The sequence below is a fragment of the Accipiter gentilis genome, chromosome 26 (genome assembly GCF_929443795.1).
Source record: "Accipiter gentilis chromosome 26, bAccGen1.1, whole genome shotgun sequence".
Lineage (NCBI taxonomy): Eukaryota > Metazoa > Chordata > Aves > Accipitriformes > Accipitridae > Astur > Astur gentilis.
Window position 1 is genome coordinate 15,976,095 of NC_064905.1, and position 19,917 is coordinate 15,996,011.

A 19,917-nucleotide genomic window follows, 5' to 3' on the forward strand; every position below is an offset into this window, starting at 1 on the left:
CTGCAGGGACTATCATTACTAGCAGTCGAGCATGACCACATGGATTGCAATCAGTACTGTGCAACCAGCACATCTGTAACACTCAGAGCTCCTGCTACTCTGCACCATGGCAGGCCAAAACCATAGCATCAGGGCTCTCTTCTCCCCACACACCTCCACTCTTATCCTGTCCACGTCTACAGGCCAGGAATTCAGACAACGTGACAGAGAAAAACATGCAGACAACGAGTTTCATCCTTTTTAATTGAATTGCGTATCCATATTGATTGTGCTATTCATTTTGATAGTAAATCTAATCATTAAAAAAAAAGTCTGCTTGCAGTCTCTGCCAAGCCTTCCCAGGCCAGCGTCTGGCAGCATTTCCCTCCAGATAACATTTTGACATGCAGTCAGAAATAACAGTCTGGGTACAGAGTTTAGGGCTGCCCATTTTCCTTTTCACCAGAAAAAAAAAATCTCTCCTCTGTCCTTCCTCCCTCTCTCCAGCTGCTGAGGACAAGATGGAGACGGGCAGCCCCAGCATCAGCTGAGGCTGAACACAGGTAGGGCTCTGCTGAGCTCCAGTCTCTGCTCAGGGGCTTCTGTGCCCAAGAGGCACTGTCTCGGGGACCAGGGAGATAGTTTGGGAACAGCGGGGGGAGAGCTGCCATGGGTAATGCTAGTTAATCATTGACAGCACGATGCCTTTCTGTGCCCAACCGTCTGATGTTCTCTTTGCGATTATGCTGCTCAGAGCCTGCTGGAGTCAATAAAACTAAGCTCATCAATTCTCCTGTGTCCCCAAGACCTCACGCTGTCCTAGCCTCATTTTGAAGGTAATGGGAGAAACAGTTATACTGGTCACCTCAGCCTGCCTCAAAGACCTGATGCGTATTCCTCTCCCCTGGGATGCCTACTTACAGAAAACATCACATTTGAAGGACAAATGTGTGAGCCAGCTCACCTGAACGCTACTCCCAACACATCCCTGCCAAGATTTCTGGCTTGCATTGCGTTTCAAAATAAACAAACCACTTTAGAAACCTTTGCTGAGCAGCACTGAACCAGGGTAAGCGATCAGCTAGCTTCTATTTCCCCAACCTGCAGAGAGCCCAACCAGAAGAATAAACCCAGTGCTGTTCTCTGGAGCCACTGATGTTGCACCAGTTTACCTTCACAGAGACCTGAGCCTTCCACAATTTGCAGGGAGATATTTCCTCTGCAAACACTTGTTTTGCAACAGTTTGCGTTTCTGCTGCCAGACATTTTTTACCCTCAGAATTAATGATTAACAATTAAATTATTTGACAGGGGAATAGAAGCCCCATGCTAATTAAATTCCTTCATCTCTCCTCTTCACAAAGAAAAAAAATTGATATTTCTCAGTATCAGCGTTCAACCAGAACAGGGCAGTTTGTGATGTTGGACTTAATTAGATGGACAACCATAGGCACAGCCAAAAAAAAAAAGCATGAAATTATTGCACAAGGGCCATACAAATGGAGGGAGGATGAGGAAACAGCCAACTGGGGAACAGGGAACCAAGTAAACTGGTACATCCAGACTGCAGAAGAGCCCCTTTCTAAACCAAATAACTTCTTAAAAGAATATATCATCTGTTTAGCTGAAAATAACGCAGACAGAGCAAACAGTGCCTGTATAGGCTGGGTGAAACCAGTAATAGGTGTCCTGCAAAGCCCAACTGCTCCATTTTAAGGAATGCAATTCTGAGTAGCTGGGCTGTTCATCTCCGCCAGCTTTCACCTTCACATACCTGCTCGTGGGCTGGACTTCCCAGGGGTTTGGTGGTGTCTGCTTACACGCCAGCATTAATATCACAAGAGATTGTGCTAGTTCATCAACCTTTGAAGGGATCCTTTCCATTGTTGTTGCTGTGATGATTGCCTGATGGCACTTTCTCAGCCAGATCCGCTAGGGATTACACCAGCATAAATAAGATAAGCTGCTGTCTGTCTGCTATTAAAATGCACCAAGATGCTCTCGGCTCAGACAACATTCTTGCACCGAGGCAAGCTACATGCTCAGTGTTTTTGTTACATGTTTTCCCTCCTTTTGTTTATTCAGAGAATGAATTTTCTCTCTGAACAACACAACAACCCACCCCAAGTTTCCAATTCTCTTCTATCATCAATAATTTTCAAATCACTTGGCAATTTCCTTCTCCCCATCTCCGCTGGGCCAGGAGATGAATAGTCCCATGGGACTTTCAAGGATGCTTCTGTAAGAATTAAAGGATGGAGAAAATCCCAGAAAGCTCCTAAGGCAGCGCACACAGAACTGGTCAAGACAGACCTGGAAGATAGCAGAAGCCAATAGCTTTTTCGGGTGCTGTCGAAGCTAAACTACTATAACAAAGCCCAGTTGTCACAACTTGAGTGAACATTTCAGGGTTGTGTTAGATGCAATCCATCCCTCCAAAGTGTGTGCATGGGGGGGGTCAGCCTCTGTAGCTCCCACAGGTGTTTTCTACTACTACTTCTGAGGAGATCAGGGAGTAGACATCTGCCTGCTGCCCATAGAGCCTGCTGCTGGAAAGGCTTTGCTCTTCCCTCATCCCCTGCTTTCTTGCCTTTTCTTCTCAAATCTAGGGGGGGAAGTTGTTACCAGCTCATTTTAGGAAAACATTTAGTAACCAAATAGAAACTGGAAGAAACTCAGAATTCATCATTCCTAGATCACCTGGGTAACACCACACAGCAGCCAAACAGAGCTTCTAAAACACATACCAGGAGGCATGAAACCAGATCTGACAGTTTCAGCACATCCCCAGAGGTGCTCACAGAAACTGCTCATAGGGTTGGGTATGAAGCTGCAGAAAGCAGTGGGGCTGTGACAGAGCAGTCCTCTCCCAGATGCTTGTGGGATTCATTTATCTAAACATATACTTCCATGTAGAAACTGAGCCCTTGAAATTAATTTACTTGCAACTTTGATGCAGAAAGAATCAGAAAATGGCACCCAAGAAATACCAGCAGACTCATTCATTTGGAAGGGGAGTGAACATATTCAGCGCAGGCTTTCACCCTGAATTTACAGGAAAGCTGAGCACCAGCTTCTGTGCTTTTTCACCTCTTTTTTTTTTTTTTTAAATGAATGCCAGGGGAATTGCAGTCTCTAATTATCTTTTTGCACTTAAAGCTTATTAGATTTGTATTGCCTCTACCCCCCCTACCCCCCACTTCTCCACTTCCATATACTTCTTCCAGTCTACAGTTAATGAGAAGAAATCAGTGTATTGCACTATCTGGCATCTTGCTGCTGAAGTGGCAGGAGTCTTTGGTTACCAAAGTCATTTGCTGCTTAATTGAAATCTTCTCTCAACTCATTGCCATGCAGACATTCTCTCGGAATGCAGTAGTCGAGCCCAGTATTGATTGTCCTCCCACTCCCAGCTTTTTTCTTCTGAGTTTGCAAATCAATTGCACCCTGTTGTATTCCTTCTACCAAAAAAGAAAAATAAATTAAAAAACATCACCCATTCCACAACCCCATTTACCCCTGAAACATACTGGTTTGGCTTTGCATAGTTTCTTGGAGCAGAGGCGGAGACAAGGCAAGAAATGGCACGTGGCTATAGTAGAATCTAGATCCATACCTTGTCAGAGCACCTCCAAGCATGGGTGTGCATCAGCTAGTTCAGATAAAGTCCGGTGTGGGAGCAGATTGTGAATATATAAAGGGTGAACAAAATCCTAGTTTTAGACTCTCACTGGAAGTGATCTGGAATTTATCTCCCCTCTTTACTTCAGAAAGTAAACAATTTTTAACAGTTAAAAGTCTAGTGATCAGAGAATGCTAATACAGTTGCAGCCTGCAAAAGCAGCCACACTGCAGTTGTGAGTTTGCAGGATTCAAAACCAAGGCTTGGCAAGCCATCACTGCTAACACTAGAGAAGAAAGTCAAGGCAATACAGGTTACTACAGACTCCCGATTTTGAAATTATGGTACCCAAGCCCTTTTGAATCCCACCCATTTTTAAAGTCCCAGGGAACCTGGTGGATCAAAATGCTCTTGACAAGATAACATTTGTGGTTTTGGAGTCTCAGCTCAAACTTGCATTGTATGAACAGGTCTTTGAGGGCAGGGTCACATTAATGCCATGCATAGTAACCATCTCCAAATTCTTCCTGATAGATCTTGTGTCAGTCCTTAGCACTACTTTTCTGAACAACAGCAGGTTTGTTTACTGCAAAGTTTCTTGATACAAGAAATGCAAAACTTCCCAAGGCGAGATCCTCATGCTGAAAGAGGACTCCATGGTGTCATCTGAGAGGACACATGTAGCTAAATATCTTGTGTCTGTTGTGAACATGCTTAGACCTCTCAGCTGCTCTGCCACAGTGGCTTCTCACAGTTCCCACAGAGCCTTGGTACTTTTTAAAAGTCAGGAGTTTTGCAAATGGTGAAGCAATGAGCCTCACTTCCTCCTGAACAGCTTGCTTTGGCTTATTATACATTTGCATTGCAATACAGGCTGTAGGTGTTAATCAGCATCAGGCATCTGAACCCACAGGCAGACACAGCTCTTGCCCTAAGCTCGTTGCATGTCACCTATGGGGTTTGGGGTTTTTGTGCCAGTCTAGGCAATTTTACACCATACTTTCAACCTGGCAACAGGTCTGTGTTCAAGCAGAAGCCATATAACGATAGGGAAGGAACCAAATGGTGTCTATTCCTATGTTGGAAATCAAACCTTCCTGCAAAGTTGAGAATGAGCACCTAGTACCAGGGGTCACTTGTTGCCACGTAGATGGCAACAGAGACTTCGTAAGCTCAAATCATCACCCTGCAGATCTTGTAGACTCCCATAGGGTCAGAATGCACATTGCCAGCCTTAGATTTTCATCTTCTACAGATAAATTGGTAATTTCGCTCTTTCTGCCCCAGAGGCCAAACAGGTTCCCAAAAGCCTTCATTTCCTTTCATCCTCAACCCAACAGGAGTATCATTTCAGGATCACACTCCAGACACCTCTCCATCCACAGGCTGCGTTGCTGTATTGAACTCAGACCCCTGCATTGCAGGTACCAATAGCAAATGCTGGACTGACCAGCAAGCTGGAAGCAAAAATACATCCATCTCCTACAGTCCCAAAGGCCCTGCAGGAGCTATACAATCACATGATGCTCATTTAAGCCTTGAATTCCAGATTGCTCTGATCCTACCTGCCTTCTGGAAAATTAGACTGTCAGAGTACCAAATATGCTCCTTGCTATTTGCCATGTAATTAAGCCGTAATTGCTGCCCAAGGCTAATCTCAGAGTGTATTTTACCTGTGGAGCTCAGTGCCAGAGTTCACATTTATAATTTAGTGGCATGCCAAGGAGCTATACCTAAACTCACAAAAGGATTTTCTCCACTCATCATCTCTCTTCTACTTTGGTGGCAGCTGGGATTCTGTATTCAGAGATGTTTGGGCTGGGCAAACAAATTAGCAGAGACCAGCCTCATTAGGAATTCACATGGGTACCCATCCTGCCTCACAGCAGGAATGAGATGCTGACTGCTCTGTTTCTGGACCCCAAACCCTCCCCAGCAGCATGGGATGTACACCAAAACACCCTCTTTCTTTCTACTCGCACAGCCTGGCGGCCTCCAAAGAAGCTGAAGCAGCAGCACGATCTGCCCCCAAACCCATGTCTCCTTCCGATTTCTTGGATAAGTTGATGGGGCGAACTTCAGGATACGATGCCAGGATCAGGCCAAATTTTAAAGGTATGCAAACCCCTGCTTTGTGGCTTTATTTCTTTTTGGGACTGAAAACTGCATGCAATCCTCATGAATGCCTCCCTAATTGTATATGGAACATGAACAATCTTTAGGTTCATATGAAATATCTATGATAAGAGATTTGGCACATTGATCCCTTGTAGATGTCTGGAAAGGCATCCGACTTCCACTCAGAAGGGGAACAACCTTGTAACAACTTTACATGCAGGAAAAACTTCAATATAGGGATCGGGGAACCTGCCAAACCAAGCAGTGACTGGCAGGGAGCTGAACATCTTGCAGATTAGGAAAAAACCCTCAACTTTCCTTTCCCCTTAAGTCACTGCCCACAGCACCTTCTAATAGTGGACAATGCTCCCCCCTTACACCCACTGAAGCCGAGAGGAGTCTCTCCCATCAGCTCCAGAGGAATTCAGCAAGATGCCAGGGGCAGCTCTGACCCACCACTGTCCCCCCTAGTAAAGGGGCTTTTAAGTTAGTGCCCAACGCAGCACCAGTTCACACCCAATTTCCCCAGTTCACCCAATATTCACTGGCAGCCAAGCAGCATTGGTGCAGGCCCTGGGAGAGGCAACAAAACCTCTTTCTTTGCTCCTCAAAACACCTCTTCTAACAAGGGTGGGGTTTGGGTTTGGTTTTTTTTGTGGGGCTTTTTTGTTTGTTTTCTTTTTAACTGAGCTCACTTTTCCCAGAGCTATTTGCCCCTGAATCACACCCAGAGATAAGGTGGGACCTGCCCCCTCTCAGCCACTGTTCAGCCCTCTTCAATGCTCATTTCATTCATTTCTTTTGTTTCCTACTACCAATTCCTCCTCCTCCCCCCAGAGAGTCACTGGCAATGCTATCATAGGACTCCCAGGACCCATTAATCTTGGTGACAGCACCTGCCATCCAGCTTCAAACAATAAGCTCTATACTGAGCTCTTAAACCCAAGTGTAGGTGGGAAGCTTGCGTCTTGGTAATCAACTAGGCAACAGAGAACACTGCTGTTCTTTTCCAAATCACAAAGAGTTAAAAAACCAGCCTGTAAACCTGCCTACCACTAAATTATGCACACACACAAAAGAAATTAAACTTTAATATTTAATGAAATGTATACATTATCTTCCTGCTGAAGGCAGCTGTATTGCATTTTTATTTGAGATAATTTAATTTCAGTTTTATTTCAATGAACTACACCTTCCCCACAGGGCAGTTTTGCTGGCTTAGCATCCCACACATAAATCAGGCTCCAATTTATATGGGAGGCATAGGAGGTGTTTTACAGAGCTTGGGGTTGTAGCTCTCAAAGCATGTCATTTAAATTAACTGCAGTAACTCATAAGGGCATTTTAATGGCTTAGATCTAAATGAAAATAATACCAAAGATCCGTATCAGATTGATTTTTGGGGAGGGGAAGATTAACAAAAGAGAAGATTGCAGCTTTTCCATAAATGCTGTAAAATCTGAACTTAGCTGTGGATTCACATTCTGAGAACAAGGAAGAAGCATTTGGGCTTTGGTTCAAGTTGGAGGATGAAACCAATAACTCGGGCAGGGACAGAGCTGAACCCAGCCGGTGTGGGACAAGGGGTTTCTCGCCCAGGCTGTACCCTTAACCCCACTCCTGGAAAACTATATTCCTTCACAGCTGCATCCCACTGCAGAGGTGGCATATTTCAGCAGTAGGCAGAGAAGCTTCTAGAGCCTCACACAAGCTAAAAAAAACCAAAAAAACCAAAACCAAAACCCTGCAGAGTGCTCACAGCTCCCCTTGGACGCAGTGTGAAGAGCACAGTCCCTCAACAAGAGCTGGGCTGCCCCAAGGAGACAGTCTTCTTCACATGCACTGGGCCAAGCTCATCCTACACTCAGCTTCGCATCAGCACAGGATCAGGAAGAAGAGGGCCAAAATCTTCCATGCACGTCAGTCACGAGCACATGCAGTCATCCAGGAGGTCAGCTCAGTATTTTTTCTTATGCTGTGCCCTTTGGGACAGGACATGACATGCACATGGACCTTCTATATGGTTTATTTCTCCCCCCCAGTATTTCACCTTGCAGCAACTGCCAGACTGCAGATGAGGCCTTAACTGGCAAGCATCGCTCCCCCAGTGAGGCTGAGCCATCAGGCAGTGTTTGAAATGCAGACACCATCCTTATCTCCATAAAAGATGGGGGAACAACCTAAAAATCCACGCTCACCACTTCTACAGATCTCATCTTCCCAGAAGCATCAGTCACGAGAACGATATGAGATTAATTCTCCCAGTGTTCAAGGGGGAACCTTGGTTCCTGGGGCAGCGTCCTCTGCTCTCTGCCCGGGCTGCCTTTCCCCACCACACACCAGGCAGCACCGGTAGCAGGTCCTTTGGGAGCCCCTAGAGCGGGGGGGCCCTTTTGCTTCTCCCCTCCCCTTGTAAAGGCTCTACAGAAATCCTCTCATTATATATGGGCAAGGCACTGGTTTGCCAGGCACCAGATATGGCTCTGGTTCCAAAGTGTTTTCCAGCTTTTTGCGTTGGGCTGAACTGCAGCTCTTGGCATCTCCCTCAGTGCAAATACAACATTTCCACCTCAGATTTGCCAGGCAATATTGTGATCCACTTCCACTCATACTGGTACCTTTGGGTACCAGTACCACAGCGACAGGCAGCCCCCCACGCCCTCCAACAACAATGCTTTCATCCCTTAATCCTCACTCCTCTCCTTTGGTGGCCCCTTAACTTTTCCAATACAAGCAGGCAAAGCAAAGCTTTGGTCTGAAAGCAAATAAAGCCAAGGAGATGCATGTGTGTGAGGACCCTTTCAAAAACAGGACAACCAGAGAATTTCTGCTGGCAGAACCCTGAAGTCTCCTATCCAGCTGTGAGTTTAGCAGCCACCACCATTATCACACGGGGTACTTGTTCCTTCACCTAGCCTGATCCCTACAGCACTCTGCTGCACTGGCTCCATAGGGAGCATATGGATCTAGTTCAGAAACATTTAGATGCTTTAAATGAGTATTTTAAAAGTTTAGAGCTCTAAACAAGAGGGCCTGTCAGTAGTCTCTCAACTCTTTTCTGAGATGCATTGCCATCATGTTCAGGGTGAGCTTGCCACTCATACAGCAGTGTCGCGATATCTAGAAAGCTGTCCTGCCTGGCTGTAATCTATTCCTTTTCATCAAAACAGTTCACAGAAGAGATACATAAACACTCTCCCAAATAGGGGAACAGAGGCAAAGCAAGAGTATTGTCTGATGTCAAACTGGCATCAGAACCAAGACTAGACTAAGTTGGCTCATCCAGACCTTATTCCCATGATCACCCTGTTCCCACAATAGGTTTTAACACTACAGAGTGGAAATACTTTGTCTTATAAGCACACAGTGAACTGCTGTTCCAATCTGTATTTGTCATGCAGGCCCACCGGTGAATGTCAGCTGCAACATTTTCATCAACAGCTTTGGTTCGATTGCAGAAACGACTATGGTAAGTAAAAGTCACAGCACAGCTGCTTAGCTACTGGCTCAGCCTCATTGCACTCCCAGCAAATGCAGCATCACCTTCCTCTTTAGTGTGACCAGAGGAAAATACTGTCTCCATGTTCCCAAGTTTACCTAAGGTTTGAGTAAATTAATGGTCAACACACAAGACTCATACTGCATGTAATTGAAGATCACACAGTCTCCATCTGCTTCTCTATGAAAACACTGTACGGGCAAAGTATAAGCATCAGAAAAGGAAACAAATAGTCTTTTCTGAAGACTTGCCTAAGGCTCCAAGCTCAGAGACAGTTCCAAATACTTTAAGTGCATATAAATCCAGCAGTTTGAATCAATGCTTTAAGTGAAGGGCAATCAGCTGAACTCAAATTCAGGCTGCACCAGATTTTGGATCCCCCAAAATTAAGAGAATCACTAGATTATTATTTTCTTGAAGACATATTTCTGATAGACAAAGATTGTTAAAAAATCAAACCCAATATTTGCAAGTTAAGGCTCACTTCAGACAAAATTAGTGAACATGGCTAAAGGCTGTATCTAATTGGCAAGACACTAGGAGCAGAGGATAATTGCGCCATCTGAAAACCGTTAAAGATTTGTTGTGACATAATCAGTGAACAACAAAAGAAAACTCTGGAGGTACAGTGCCTTACCTCTGTGCTAATTAAAGCTAATCCAGAAATATGGAGTTTAATTAAGCTTTGGTAATTCTCTTTCTAGAAAGATGGTGAACAAAGAACACAGGACTCCAGCTCCAGGTGTTTTGTGCATTGAGGCAGGATGTTATAGGCTTTATATCTAGATCACGCTCCCCGATTTGAATAAGTTACTTGTCATGCACACCACTGTCAGAGGAGATCAACAGCTATATATCTGGGGTTATAAGTCTCTTCTGACACCACACCATTCTTCTGGAAATGTTTGGGGTTGGGGGCAGTTCAGTTCCAGTAGTAGAAAAAAAAGCTGCTACTCTGTCCAAGCACAAAGAAACACATGCCATAGTTGGATTGCAGAATTTGCCAGAGTTCATAGGCGATAACTGTATTCATGGATTCATTTGTATATCAAGCAAAAAAGAAAGAACGGGAACCAAAATACACATCTGTTCCTAATGTACTACTTTGTTGGACAACTCCTTTGGTGTTACAGGCAATAAATACTCTGTTCCTACACAATCTAGCAGAGGTGATCCACAGACTGCAAGGGAGAGGGGCAGACCCACAAGGGATCCCTGTGCAGCATACAGAGCACATTACAGTGACATGTTTTTCGGTATTTCTGTCCTACGTTGCAAGATGCATTGGAGCAGTCATAAAAAGACACCACAGGATCCCAATAAACAGGATGGTCCATAAAATCAGCATAGACTAGCATGAGAGAGACATGCAGTTCACCTCCAAGACATGCTGCAGGGAGTTGCTATCCTCTCCAGATGCCACTCATTTCATAGTCTATCTTCCATAGAAAAAATTCCCATGGGAAGCCAAGAACACCCTCTGGGCACACTGCTTTGTCTAGAAATACCCAAGCCAGCTCTGACAAGCTAGTCCAGATGTCAGGCTGACGCAGCATTGCACACAACCTAATATAATGTGCTGCTTTGGGGACAGCAATTCTGCTTGTAAACACTGATGAGAACACAAGCAACACAGGTACTGAAGCATCTAAAACCAAGAGCCCAGCAAGTCAGAGCAGTCTTTGGGATTTGCTAGCTTGGGATTTACTCTGCAGAGAAGCCAGTCTCTCCTCGCTGTTTGAGGATGCAGCAGGTCAAACAGGCAGCGTCAGCTCCCCACCACAGTTTCTGATAAGGGCAGAAGGTCCTGTCATGAAGGGAATTTGAGACAGACCTGACTAATTTGAATTCAAACCAATGATTAAATATCTGGGGCAGTGGGAAAGTGTGGGTGGCAGAGAGGCAATTCAGTGTTTTGCCATAAAGAAAGCAGTATTCTATCATCAACTCTTGGGACTGATGATGGTAACACTCCCCCAGCTGCTTTGCTGGCCAAAGAGGAAGAACAGCATTATGGTTTAAACCTCAACCGTTAGGTCTGACAAGGGAACCTGCGATTGGGAACACAACCCTGTGAACCCAACAAGTGCTTCAAGGAGCAAGAGACTATGAACGACAACAGCCAGAGAAATGCAGACAGCCTCCTTCTGTCCCAAAGCATTACTGCAATAGTGCATCCAACAGCAAGGGATTGCAGAGGACGAATGCAAAATGCATCCACTTTATCTGCTTATTTTTATTAAAAACACCAAACAACCCCCAAGCACAAGCTGTTAAATCCCTTTGTGCTCTTCAAAAGCACAAACACCTTGCCCCCAGCCATACCAGAGAAGGAAACCTATAGCCAAGCTACAAATTCTTCATTCAAGATGCAACAGAAGTCAAGCATCTAGGGAACAGGGTCTTGGTTTTAAGTTAATAAACTGCACCAGCTTTGGCTTTTCTTTGTAGCATAAGACAACCGGTAGGGTTATCTGAGCATTTTATCTAACAAATCTCCTGTTATAACAACAAACCTGGAATTAAGCAATGCCCTTGATCTCTCTTCTAGTGGAAGCTGCAGTTTTATGGCTCTCTCACTGGCTTAGGCAGTTGGGAGCATTTTATATACAGTGAAGGCACATGGAGAAGAAGGGGGTTTTTATATATATATTATCACCTAGAGGTGCTAGGAGCAGGATTCAATGCTCAAGATGACCCCTCCCAGTCTCACATTTTAAAAAGGACCCACACATAGAAAACAAGAGAGCACAAGAGAAAGCGAGCCACAAAACAGCCAGCACAGGCTCCCCCAGACACAGCATATATATGAAAATTTCTTTTTGCTGCTTTCGTGCCATAGTCGTCCCATCTGAAATAAGCAAACCAAATGCGACCTTCCAGCCAGCTGCAGCAGAGCCACAATTGGTCTCCCAGCATCTCCTAAGGACAGGAGAAGCTGGAGGCTGCAACTGTCCAAATGTTAAATACTTGTTCAGAGATATCTGTATAAGATATTTCCAGTGAGATAACAAACCATCCTCAAAACAGACCAAGCAATTCGCTCCAGCCTCACAAGCCACAGTGCAGCAGATAGCAAATATGACTGATGAAGCGTATGGGTCACACATTTAATACTGGGCCCACTCACCCCAAGGTCTGCAAAAGACTAAGTATCAACGCACAAAGCCTGTAGCAAAGGTTTTGAGCTCAATTTTCTACAGTCAATCATTCTTAAAACTAACCATCAGTCCCACAGAGATGATAAGCATATAACAAGTCACACAACACAAAATGAAAAGGTTTCCACAACATCTCACAGTCTGCTGCAGTTTCAACATCATACCTGCAGTGTTTTGGCTATCTATGTGGTTAGAATTTGTCATTGCACTGAATGGAGAAGAAAAAAAACAACAAACAAACAAAAAAACCCAAAACAAACAAACAAAAACCCCTCCCAAAACCATGAAATAAGACCATGCAACTCAAATACAAGGACACAAACCCCCCCCCCCCCAAGCTGAAGAACAAGACCTCACTACTAAACTTGAAATTTAGCTACAGCCCACCCCCCAGCAGCCCCATCCTTAGCCCAGGAGATATAATTCCCCCTCTTTTTGGAGGGAAACCCAGAAAAACTTTCTGCTTTAGGTTCCAGCACAAAAAAACCTCACAGCTATTAAGCACCGGGGTACCGCTCCTACCCCTCACCACACACCTACCTTCCTCAAGCAACAGACCTCCTCCTCCTCCTCAGTAGCACCTCCACCACAACTACTACTCACAGCACCTCCTCCCCTTAGCCCAGCTGTGGTTTTCACACCAGGCTTCAAATTGGTTACTTGGCTACAGCTGTGGCAGGGTAACGAGGTCCCTTATTAACCCTTCCAAGGTCTGCTCCAGGTGTGTTTATTTTTTTGCAATCAGTCTGTTGTTTTGCTCCTTTGCAGGTCAAGTAGCCTTAAAAATGTTTGTTCATTCCCTTCCTAGAGAATGAACTCAATACTAATAAAGCCCCTTGTGCTCTGCTGTCCAGGTGGCATAACAGAATCACCTCCTGAGGGAGGTCCGTCTCTACCCTGTTTTTTCCATCAGCAAAATGTAAATTTATCAAAGTGAAGTCTCTCGCCAAAACTGTCCAGTGCAGAGGGTGGTCTGACAGAACCCCTGAGTGAGGGTCTGAAACCTACTGAGTTTTCTGAGAGTCTCCATCCCTTGTTCTCAGCACTACCTCCAGCCTGCCGTTGCTTTCATCAGCTCACTCGTCATCAGGTGCCAAGGCTGCGGTACCTGGGGAAGGAAAGGTCTCGAGTGATCTTCCGTTTCCTTGGCTCCTTGTGAGGTCATTAAGCAGAATTTCATTTCAGCATTATCAAATTGAACTACTTTGATCGCTTCAGTTATTTTCTTCCTGCCCTGTGTCATTTCACCCTTGGGAGTAAAATGCCTTTGAGCCAAATTGCAAAGCTCCTGAATGCCTTCACAACACAGAGTTGCCACTTTCTTCTCCCAGGCCAGCCAGAGGAGCAGGCTGCACAAGATAATCAATGACTGGATGTGATTGGCACACAAATGAAGAACTCAAGTGATAAGAAGGATATGGAGAAAGAGATTTTTTTTGCTGAGTTTGCAGCCCCAGTAAAACCTTTTTTTTTTTCTTTTGCTTGAAAGTTCATATCAGAAATTGGTCCGTTCTGCCCATCATTTAGGAATAACTTTGGGCTTCTTAGTGATGCTAATTAAGATCTCATACAAGGCATCCAGGTGAAACACTGCCTATCTCCAAGTAGCCAATGAACGAATGTTGTTTGACTCATCATCTCTCAGCTTGACTGCAATGCCTAGGTGCAAAGCTTTCAACACATCGGATCTTTTAGCTGGTACAGAATACTGTAACCCTTATCTTAGTCTATGTCACAGCCACAGATATACCCCATTTGCTCTTCATGCCTCATGCTAGCTCCTCAGGCAGTGTTACGTCCAGTTTGCAGTCACAGTGCTTGTTTTTATATTTATGTTCAAATAAGCCTGGACACAAGAAATCTAAAAGGCTGCTCAGCACCTTCAGTACTACAGTGCAATGTAGCTGTCCGTCATGAGGGCAAAGGCATCTGGGAGGAAACAACCCTTCTCAGTGGCCAGGCCAGGACTGTGGAATAAACCCACTGAGAAGGAAGATCTTCATAAACACACACATAGGTAAAATACTAATACCATAAAATGGCAAAGCCAGAGAATTGCATTCAGTGCATGTAATCTATTTCTTTGCCCTTACCTTTTTTATATCACAACATAAATTCTCAGTTGTCTATATTCCAAACCAAAAAATATCCACTGCAAACACTTGCCTCCAAAGGACAGCACAAAGAGTAGCTCGCACCAGAGTTACTCAGCACACTGCTGAACATCCCCCGGAGGCAGGCAGTGCAGTCTCTCACACCACACATTCACGGCATGGCCCTGGACTGTTTCACGTAGGACATGAGTACAGGACACTTGGTCTCTGGAGATGAGTTAGGAGGGGCCTTCTCACAGCCACCTACTGTGAGAAGTTAATTTTCATTTGGCCCACAAACACATGATTACGATCCCTCATCATGGTGACGAAGACCATGGCAGTCATTCTGTCTATGGCCTCTTATGCCTGCTGTGGTGGCAACATAAACCACGCTACACCTCTCTTCTCACCCTTTCCTTTTGGCAAGTTTTGCAGCTGAAGTAGTGAATTTGCTCCAGCAAAAAAGCTTATCCACAGCAACACAGGCTGTTGTAGGGAGATTGCCTCCATTTCCCCCCCCCTTCCAACACTCCATCAGGCTGAGAACACTTCTGGGCAGCTACCACTGAAGTTTCTTCCAAACATGAGTTTAATTTGTGTTGTACATGACATAAGCCCCCAACTGAAGCTAACCTGCTAGCATCCAGCTTATTTGTAGCTGAATAAGCAAAACAACCTTTTACTTTCTACCTATTAGGTCAGTGACATTGATTTCCCCTGACTGCAATGGCTGCAGATCTTTACATGCAGAAAAGGGAGAACTGAAAGTATACAAGTTGTTCGGGGAGCTGGTGCGTGCCATGGGAAGCGGAGATTCAGGGCTGCTCTCCTTTTTCAGGTTTGCGTGATTGGCTAGTCCTGAGCTAAGACCCTGGTTCCCAGCTGTCCACAGTTATTCATGTTTTCTCCAGACACATTACACAGGGTTGACAGAGGTGAATAATTAAGTCAGAGGGACCCACTAGGTCTTGTGAAGGTGACATTCGGAGTATCAGCAGAAGGAGAGAGTGTTGCAACTCTTTTTCATGTTCAGAAGTCTGTTCTTTTTAGCATCAAGTCCTTGGTCCATTTGCTGTTGTCACTATCATTAATGTCATTAGCAGCTTCTGTGGTCTGACGACACAGATGGCACTAAGTGGCTTCAAGCAGATTCTAGACCATAGGCTTGGCTACGAACTGCCCCATCCAAAACCACAAAGCACCCAAGACACAATCCTGTCCAAAGCCTCCAGTGTGACTGGACTTCACAAGAGTCATGTCCTCCCGGACAAGAGGCTGTACATTCGTGGTCAAGCAAGAACTTGAGGCAGCAACGTCAGAAAGACTCTCCTCCACATGCACCCTTCAACTCTAGAGCTTTGTGTTCTCCAGATGGAAAGAACAGACCTGACGGCAGAGTCCGGGAGATCCCCTCAGAGGTGCCAAATGGTCTCCTTGAAAGAAAGGTCCTAGTGCCTGCAGCAGGTATTAGGTACCAGCAAGCATGTCAGACACCCTCTGTTAACTGTCTCTTAATAAAAGTCTTCAAAGTACATTAGTATTAGAAAGGCACCAAAGAAACCCTTAATCATGATAGCAACTATTAGTTTGGGCCAGGGCAGTGAAATTGGTTTATTATATGCTGCTCTTCAGACGCAGTCTGCCTCTATACTTAGAAAATGTCAATTAATTTATGGACATGGAGCTTTTATCCCTCTCCTGATAGCTGCCACATCCTCTCCCCATTTCAATTTGTTGGCTCACTTTCTTATGTGCAAGTCAGCAGAAAAGGGGCACGTAGATCACCCGGGGAAGCTATTGGTCAGACAGGGAGACCAGAAACTGTCTTTAATTGTCCAGGAGAGTGTCTGAGCTCGACCTCAGCAGCCAGCCTTGGCCTGGGGAACTCAGGGGAGCTGTAAGACACACAGTTACGAGGCAGATATCATTTTGTGTAGTGCTGGGGGACTAGCTTCAATTAAAGAAGATGGCCATCTTATAAAATCTGTAGCACTTATGGCATTTTGACATTAGAGAGGGGAACCCAGAACACTCACTTAAGATTAGGAAAGCAGACTTCATGCACATCCCTCTCATGTTCACATACGCTCACCAAGGGCAGCTGCTTCCATCAGTTCACCTGAGTTACCCTTATATTAGTGGACACACGGGGAATACCCCTTCCACGGACTGCCTGTCTCACTGTGCCTTTTCTTTTCACAAGTCCGGAGGAACCATAGATAGTCACAATATGGGATGGTTTGACACTGAAACCAAGTTGGCTTCAGACTCCTTTCCCCCTTAATCCTCTGCAACAGTCGTCTTGCTGACACCAGCCCTTACGACCTCCGTCACTGAACATTGCTTCTCCAGCACCGGGATTCAGACTAGAGGTCCTGACACTTCACACGCAGCTGACAATTGCCGTGATGGAAGGATGCAAGGATAGGCAGCTTCTCATGCTATGAGATAGCTATAACCTACAAAGCTGAAAATTAACAACAGCTCCTTGAGAAATAATCCCCAAAAGGCTTGCCGTTGCTTGGGAATGTAGCCCTAGACATGGTTTGGTTTTGAGAATGATTTTAGTACATGCTCCCCCGTTCTCAGCACTTTCAGCCTGCTTTGAGCACTAACTGCATTTCTCTGCTCCCTACTTACACCGGGCAGGATTACAGGGTGAACATCTTCCTGCGACAGCAATGGAATGACCCACGGCTGGCGTACAACGAATACCCTGATGACTCCCTGGACCTGGACCCCTCTATGCTGGACTCCATCTGGAAGCCTGACTTGTTCTTCGCTAATGAGAAAGGGGCCCATTTCCATGAGATTACCACAGACAACAAGCTTCTGAGAATCTCCAGAAACGGCAATGTCCTCTACAGCATCAGGTGAGGTGACTCCATGGGAAGAGCTCCACCAATGCGGGGGAGGGCAGAGCTAAACTCTCACTGTTCAAGCCTAAAACGAGAAAGTGAAAACTTTGAGCATGCTGTTGGATGAAAGAAATTAAGGGTTTTTTTAAAGGGGGAGATCGTAAAATTAGCAGTGTCATAGCCATGTGGAGAGAAGGGACATCTGGAGGTCTCCTGATGGTTAACAACAACAGATCAGGTCAGCTGTGGCTTTGTCTGGTCAAATTGAAATACCCCATGGATGGAGATCCCATGACCTCTGTGGGCAGCCTGTGTCAGCACTTCATCCTCTTTCTGGGGCAGATTCCTTCATACAAAAATCATTGAAAATTGAAACACACTCTTATTTCCCTGACCAATAACTCATCTCTACCTTTCTCAGTCCAAGGACTTCTGTTCCTCACTAGTAGATTCCTTAACACCCCTAATGTAAAATTACGTGAGATATTATACTAGCACAAGCCTAAAACCAGCTGTACTACATGAAAACTAGCAGATGTCCATGAGAACTATGCTTTGAAAGCAGCAGCATTTCCTGACAAAAAAAAAATTAGGGAAAATGCTAAGTAGAGCTCCATGGCTTTGTCTCAGCATTACTCTTCCCATTTACCCCTTTATCGCTAGATCCAGGAATCCGTCAGTGAAGCTGAACTAATTGCACTGAATTTCCCACAGGAAATTAATCCAGTCCCCACCTTCATTTCACTTCCAACCCCATCCACTCTTTATTTTAAACCAATGAAACTAAGATCAAACTTCATGAGCTTAAAGAGGGAAAGTTTAACTCTATCTTAAAGACTTTTTCACCTCATGTATAATGTAAATTTGCCTAAGGTACGCACATTCCATCTCACTCTGCAGCTCCAAGCGGCAGTCATGGGGAAGAAAAAGCAGCACAGAGCTGTACAATGGAAAATAAACAGCTTAATGCTGCCATGTAGACAGCCTCCATCAAACATCAAGGTAGTTCCAGCCCAAAGACCAGCTCCTTGCTGGCCAACACAGTAAAAGAATTGCCATGCCTGTTGGCTGAATGTGGAAACCTCACATTTCTTAATTTCTAAACACAGGCAGGTAGTAAAACTGCCACCAGCAACTTGGCAGTGAGCATGTCACAGTGTCCTGTTCCAGGTGGGTCTGCAGGAGCACAGAGGGGGAATACCGGGTCACCCCAGCCCTGGAGTTGCTCTGCCAAACAGAGCAAAGACTCAGTAGGGGACATGGAGCAATGTGGCTGAGCTGATCACCGTTTTCAAGGCAAAAACTTGAAAACAGTTCAGTTCTTCTTTTAAAAAATGAACTTTCCTATCTTTCTCATCTCCAGATGAAAATATAGGTTCCTTTTAAAGTATGATTTTCTGTGAAAACAAGCAAAAAAAAAGGGACATGCATGGTGGAAGAGCATAAGGCAAACACAAAGAGTTTCCAAAAGGAGAAATAATCTTTCCCTTTTAAAAAAAAAGTTTCCATCTAAAGTCCTCTGCCATTTCCTAACTGGCACTTTGCTACTACTATTTGCAACAGTCAAACTCTAGTCAAGGCATTTACAGGAAGGTGGACTTTGTCCCATGGACCCAAGACTCGGGATGCTCAGCACTGGGTTCACCCAAAATCACCCTTGAGGATTTCACTCTCTGATCCCTTCTCAGCACACACTTGTACAGCATGTGCTCAGCATCTCATAACCTAGTTAGTTGTAGCCACAGTCACCCCTGTTTCATAGCTGGCAGGTAGTTACAGCAAATTCTTCTCAAGGGGCTTCTCTGAAGATGTAATTGAAGGCTTATCTCTCTGATTGATCAGGGATGGAGTTCCCTGCCAGAGATGTGATGAGAAAAACAAAGTGGGCAAAGGCTAGTGGTGACCCTCTTCCAGTAAGGTGTTTGTTTAAATACAGAAAAAGCAGTTGCTTTCATAAAGAGGAAACTTGAACAGGTTGATTCTTTCTACTGTCACACTTTCTGTCACAACATGCCTCTAAACTCAAGCAGAGAATTTCTTCTAACATAAGGATTTAAGTTAAAGTATCTTTCCCTCTTGCTAAGTTTCTTCTAAGTCTGATGGTAGAAAAATTCAATTCCTGTCCCCCAGGAAATTCTGCTATTTCTACATCAAAGAAAAAACCTGAAAAATCTAAACACTTCAGGGAACAGCACTTTCAGCATTATCAAACCAAATAACACAAGTCTAGCTATCTGAATCAAATCATTTAATATCAGCTTGTTGAACCAAACAAACATTTTGAGCATAGATCATGGTATAGGGCAGAACAGCAATATACCACAGAAAATGCAGCCTGCACCTAGGGGAAAATGGAGCTTGAGAGACAAAAGCAGAGGTCTCAGGGGTCACATCAGGAATTCAGGAAGGTGCAGAGGTTCATGCTGACTTACCACCGAGCATTTTCCCTGCAGAAAATCCCAACAAAGTCTCTTTTTTTCCCCCACAGCAATGTGTAATCTTGATCAAACTTCATTTTTTTTTCTGACACAGAAATGTCCTGTTCAAAGGTTTTCAAACAGTCCCAGTCTCTAGGAATGCATCT

At 44.8% G+C, this 19,917-nt stretch overlaps 1 protein-coding gene across 1 annotated transcript in view; it reads left to right on the forward strand.

Moving 5' to 3' along the window:
- Nucleotides 1-19,917, forward strand: part of GLRA1 (glycine receptor alpha 1) — a 62,925-nt gene that overhangs the window by 10,842 nt on the left and 32,166 nt on the right. The window contains exons 2-4 of the mRNA XM_049829240.1: nt 5,586-5,716; nt 9,121-9,188; nt 17,125-17,348. Of these exons, the coding sequence (XP_049685197.1) occupies nt 5,586-5,716; nt 9,121-9,188; nt 17,125-17,348 (423 nt within the window). The remainder of the gene's footprint in view (nt 1-5,585; nt 5,717-9,120; nt 9,189-17,124; nt 17,349-19,917) is intronic.